General features: G+C 45.9%; 1 protein-coding gene across 2 annotated transcripts in view; it reads right to left on the bottom strand.

Moving 5' to 3' along the window:
* LOC142465099 (solute carrier family 2, facilitated glucose transporter member 11-like) overlaps window positions 1-2066 on the bottom strand; it is a 97105-nt gene extending 95039 nt beyond the window's left edge. The window contains exon 1 of one of the 2 annotated variants that reach the window (XM_075569012.1): window positions 1988-2066. In XM_075569012.1, the coding sequence (XP_075425127.1) occupies window positions 1988-2029 (42 nt within the window). In that variant the 5' untranslated portion in view covers window positions 2030-2066. Of the gene's footprint in view, window positions 1-1683; window positions 1873-1987 lie in introns of those variants that run through there. The other variant, XM_075569011.1, reaches the window with a different exon arrangement.
* Window positions 2067-5937: the final 3871 nt, after the last annotated feature.

The raw sequence follows: 5937 nt of genomic DNA, 5'->3' as shown, positions 1-5937 counted from the left end.
TATCATGCTATGTCTTATCCTTAATCTATAGTGTACCGGTACCTGTATGCCACACAAAAAGGGGCTGAGGCGACAGAGTATTATTTTAAATAATATGATGACCTATCAGGTAAAAAACAATCTTTTATAGTGAACTCCCTCTTATTTATTTTATCTCCCAACTATTTTTATTTTGATAAAGAATACTATATTCAGCAAATTGGAACCACAATGGGACAAAATGTGCTCCTTGATACTACAAACTTTATATGGGTTTCTGGGAAGATACCCATGAATGGGACAATAGCCTCTTTGAAAACACATTGTATCATTGACTAGATTCTGAGATTGTATTTTAATTATTTTGAAAGGTCGAGACAGACGTTTTAATTTAATTTGTAGAGCAAATTAACAGTAATTCTTTCAATTTGTTTTTTTTAGCACTGATAATATAGAGAAAATCTCCCAAGATCTTGAACTTTAAGGGAAAGGACCAATTTGCCCAAAATTTACCATAAGAAAGTCGATTATCTTGGTTAACTTGTTGTGCCTGACTAGTTAGCGTGAAGATTTTGGTTCATACTTACAGTTTAAAGAAAAACAGAACCGACCAAGTACAAAGTTGCATAAGCAAATTAAAAGCAAGTGGCATATAACACAAGGCACAAAAGACAGCATGCAGTATGTTATAAAGACAAATAAACAAGACGGGTAGAACGCCCTGTTACACAGTCAAGATATTTAAAATGCACCAAGAGTGCATCTTTTTCCTTCCATACATACAATGTTTGATACACTGGTAACATTTATAGATGGATCCAAAGACAAAAACAATAAAAGCACGGCTATATTTCCATGCATTCTAGGACAGGGAGTTTTTTAAATTCTAAATCAATAGCAAAAAAAAACCATACAAACACAGATATTTCTAAGTTCATTTAAATATTGTAAATATTATTAGATACTGTACATTGTTACATCTATGTGTAACTTAGGAATGCACAGGGCTATGATATTTGTTTTAAAAAAAAAAGCCTTACAGAAATTCAACATTACCCATATAAGGATTAATATCCCTGTGCATGCATAGAATTTGGTGAAGAGAATTCAAAATGTTATGTACACTACCGACACACTTTATTGAAGTGTGGTCGGTACCGCAAGCCGGGAAATCTCCCGGCTTGCTAGTGGCCGCCCCTCGGCGTGCCGCGCGTCATAGACGCGCGGTCACGCGTCATCGGGAGCGTGCGCCCCCTGCACGCGTGTCCAGGGGCTCCCCGAGGGAGCCCTGGTGTCCCGCGATCGCGGGACAGCGGCAGGGGGTTCCGGGGGACCCGGCGGACCCGGCAGCGGTAGGGAGAGCGCCCCGATCGGAGGGCGCTCTTCCGCTGCTTCGGCGCGCGCCCGTCACACTCGGGCGCGCGCCAGGCTACTGCTGCGGCACAGAACGGGCAAATGCTCGAATAAACTGTGCCGCAGCAGTATATCTTTATTTATATAGCGCCCACAATATATTCAGCACTTTACAAAAGAAAGTGCAGTACAGGGAATAATAATACAGTAACTTCAAATAAAAGGAGACAATAGGAAAGGAAATCCCTGCCCCGGAGAGCTAATAATCAAAATATAAATATGCATTACTTTATCTCTATTAAACAAGAAACTTCATTCCAACCACATTTTTGTGAGATACGTTTCACTTACCCTGTGCAGATGTTTCTTGTTTATCAGGGGACGGTATTCCATTGTTGTAGCCAACATACCAAGTGTTATTCCTGCAGCTCACTGTAGAGATGTCTTGCCCTTCTCCTCCTGAACTAGTTTTATGCAGTGACAACAATCTTCTATTGAGATAAATCACCCATGCTAAAATCAATCATGCTCGCAATGAGCTGCAAACATAATTTAACACAAGATGCTCTCATAACAACAAGGGAAGCGTGTTCTTTTTCAAGTCATTGGAGTCTGGGGGAAACATGCTTAATTAGTTACAAAAAGGAAAACGTACCTTGTTCATCTTCACGGGATCCGTTAGCATGGAGTCAGACATCCCTGCCGTAAAATTGCTCTTTACTGCACACGCACAGTGTAAACTGTGGAATTTTCATGTGACGGCAAGATTTTTTTTATAGCTGGCCTATTCTTACATCTGCCATCTCATGTGTACAATATATAAAAATACCACTTGTGAGCACAGCCACGTGTCTCAGACAAGTCTGCAACCCTGTTTTTTCCCCATTATCTCTTAGAACCGGGATGCGCAAGCTCGGGGTCGCAGGTTTTTTTGGGGGGGGGGGGGCGTGGGCGGTTGCAGAGGCCCCACGCTCTTTCCCGAGGCATTTCAATTTAAATGCCAGCTGACTGCGCGAGGCCACTGCAACCTCAACTTACCGGGATTCAGATGACTTTTGGTCACGTCGCCATGACAACGCGGCGTCAAATGATGCCGCGGGGTCATGTGACGTGATGTCATGGTAACGAGCGTCAGATGACGCTGTGGGGTCACGTGGCGGGCGCAGCTCAAAAACTTTGCGCACCCCTGTCTTAGAACACAATGCTTCCTTCCACTGCAGCCAGGGATTCTGGGAAATGCCATGCAAATGAGCCCACATTGTGTCACCTTTTACTTCTTGTCCATTTTAACATGGTCCCCTATTAGCTTATGCATGCCGTATTGCACAGATTATAACCAACCTCTCAAAGGAAAGCGTCTTGTTCAAAGAGAAAAAAATCAAGTGAAAAAGACACAACTTGCAAACCCTTCCCAGGTCCAGTATATCCTGGTAATCTTGTGTGCTAGCCATAACTAAGGTGGTGTAGTGTATAAAGTTCCCAAGCTGTTGGAATGAAGACCCCTGGAAGTTGATATTGGTCATTGAGACCCCAAGAGAGACAGACTATGGCGCAGAATCATCAAACTCCATGAATTAATATCTCATTCTGTTTAAAAAAAAAATGAAAAAATGCATCAATATCGCAAAAATATGTAGGTATATATCGACACTTCAAGCGGTTGCGATGTCACGCGATGTGACCTACAGTAAGAAATTGCGTTAACTTTTGCGATAACGATCGCATGACCCATAAAATGGTAACACAGCAGTAACACACAACATAATCATATAATCATAGTCATATAACGCATAATGGGAATAAGAGCTTGAGACATCAAAGTAAGAATAGGAAAAGGCAGTGCCTGCCACGAAGAGCTTATGTGAAGCGCTATGTACATTAATGGCGCTATATAAATAAAGACATAGGGGCCTATGCAGAGAGCAGCGAATTTTAAAAATGGCGAATTTAGTAAAAAGTAGCTTTTTTGGAGAGTTTTATTCTCCATATGCAGAAAAGTGCGAATTCTGCTATGTTTAACATGGATGCGTGTGGCGAGTTTAAATTGGCGAGATGCGCGCTTCAGAAACGTGTAAAAACAAATTTGCGCCTTTTTTTTCCCATTGCAATGGCCGCGAGCGGCAGCTTCTTGCCAATTTTTTCTGGCGAGGCAAAAAGGAGACAATCGCGCCATTTTATTGGCGCGAACAGCCGCTAGATGCCGTTCGCGGCTCTCTGCATTAGGATATTTTTAAAACTGGCGAGATTGAGGTTCTCGCCAGCCGCGAGGCGAGTTTTACAAATAGAAAAGAAAAATTGGCGCGTTTTTCGGAACTCGCCATTTTCTGCTGTTTTCTGCGCGATTTTCTCCAAAAAATGGCGAATTTCGAAATAGCGCTGCTCTCTGCATAGGCCCCATACAATACAATACAATCTGTCTGTGTCTTGCTATTCGTTGTGATTGTGTTGAGCAGTGTGCAGAATGTGAAATATGGAGGGGAGTGGGTGCAGGTAGTGTGGGGAATGGAGGGAGAGAGGAGTGTGTTAAGGTGGGGGCACGTGAACCGTGTCCCTATTAATGGGGGGCCCAGCCGACACAGATAACTCCCCCAACCAGCAACAAGCATAAGCCCAGACAGTGCTGTTCACCATCGCCGGTGTACCTTTTTGCCGGCGCCAGAAGTCTGTGATGCGTGCCTCTGCACCAGAGCAGCGCTGCGTGGCCTCTTCACATCCCCCCCCCCCCCATAATGTAAATATTTCAAAGGGGTGTTGGGGGGAATTGAGTCTGAGGGGTGGATTGAGAGTGTAGGGGGGAGAGACAAGGGAGTGAGTGAGGTGGGGAGGGTGTGAGAGGGGGGTCTCCGGTGTAAACTAGATTTGTTTAGCATTTTTTATTTGGGTGTCCCCCTGTCTTAAGTACCCCGGGCCACCCAAAAGCCTTAATCCAGCCCTGGAGGGCGGGGGGCGGGGGGGGTAAGGAGTGCTGGTGGTTTGAGAAGTGAAGAGCTGAGAACCGAACAGCGGTGGGCGGGGTTAACCCTTTGATTACCTTAGCGGTTAGCATAGCAATGCTTTAATAGCCACTAAGGTAATTTTTACACATTTACAGACCCACTTTCTAAACTGCTGTTTAATCTTCTGCAGTACAGTACATTTTCCTCCCAGGCATGATTTAATCACCGGCTATTTCACCTCCTACACTTCTTATCCTCTAATACCTGGGAACTCTCACCTCCTAGCTCCTGTCCCTACATCTCACTATGCCCTCCCTATTGCTCTTCCTGTTTCCTCACCCCTCCCTAAATTCTTAGTCAAGTGAATGTATTTAAGACAGTCTATTTGGGCTGTGCCATTTGGCTGTGTGTAACGTCTTAAAGTGTCACATATAAAGTGCCTGTGGATTTTATTTTGGAGGTGAACATTACAAGAAAATCGGGACTCTGCACCACAACAGCAACAACTTTGCAACTGTGAGAACTTGACTTGCTAAATGCTGTGATTATTTGTACTCTTCCTGTCCTCCAATAACTGGGAAGTCTCTCCTCCTGCATCTCACTAAGCCCTCCCTATTGCTTTTTCAGTTTACTGTTTCCTCACTCCTTTGTAAACGTTTCTGTTCTCTCCACCTTTGCCACTCCCCTCCTATCCACATTTCTTCATCTCTCCTTCCCTACACCTAAGCTTGTGCCCATACACTGCACGAATATTTACACACCTCTTTCCAAACAACTTCTCCTCCCACCCCCCACAAATACTCTATTCAGCTCCTCTCTCTCTCTCCTCCTTCTTGCTGCTGAGAATCTCTCTCCTAAGGCCGCGATTATAGCGGCCACAAGCACGATGGAGTGCATGACGTCACGCGCACCTGTCGCTCACACAAAACCTGCACTGAGGTCCAAGGAGACGGGGAGGCGTGGCGATGGCGTGGCCTTGACGTCACGTGAAGGTTCGCCCTCATTGGTTGAACCGCCCACGTGATCTGCGCAAACACAAAATTGGTTTGTCTTCTCGAGAATCGCGAGCGCGTCGCTCTTCATCGGGCGCACGCTCTATGGGCGGCCTCAGAGTAGAGGTCTGCTGTTTACACAATGGGACACAGGTATCTCACCCTCCGAGTCCTCAGAGGGACTATCCTCCTTCCAAAATGACCAATCCCGCAGATCAGGTGACAACCCAAGGGGACACAGTGTCATTGGGAAACCTGGACAACACAAAGGCAGCATTAGTGGGGTCAAGGTGTTTAACCCGCACAGTGCTACAGTAGGTGTTATGGACGGGGCCAGGGCATGGGCAGGAGGGGCTAGAGCCGGTGACCGGGGCCTAACAGTTTCCATGGCCTGTCCATAAATTATGGGCTTACCCTTACCCCAAGGAGATGGTACTGGAGCGGCATCAGGATCACCTCTCCCTTGGTACGGGGTCACAAAGCAGGGGCATCAGCTGGCAATAGTCCCGGTCGCACCACCGTTGGAGCCGGAGGCGGCTCAGTATACTCATTAGACTCCACGGACACCACATCTTGCTGACGTCATCAGGGAGCGCCAACCTCGCGAGAGTCCCAAGCAGTTCCTGGTCCAGCGGCGCAGATGACGTCACGTCCGGCAACGCCGGAAGTAAGTCACT

This window comes from Ascaphus truei, chromosome 13, assembly GCF_040206685.1.
Source record: "Ascaphus truei isolate aAscTru1 chromosome 13, aAscTru1.hap1, whole genome shotgun sequence".
NCBI lineage: Eukaryota > Metazoa > Chordata > Amphibia > Anura > Ascaphidae > Ascaphus > Ascaphus truei.
Note: the sequence above shows the minus strand (reverse complement) of the source record. Positions and strands in the feature narration are given on the sequence as shown.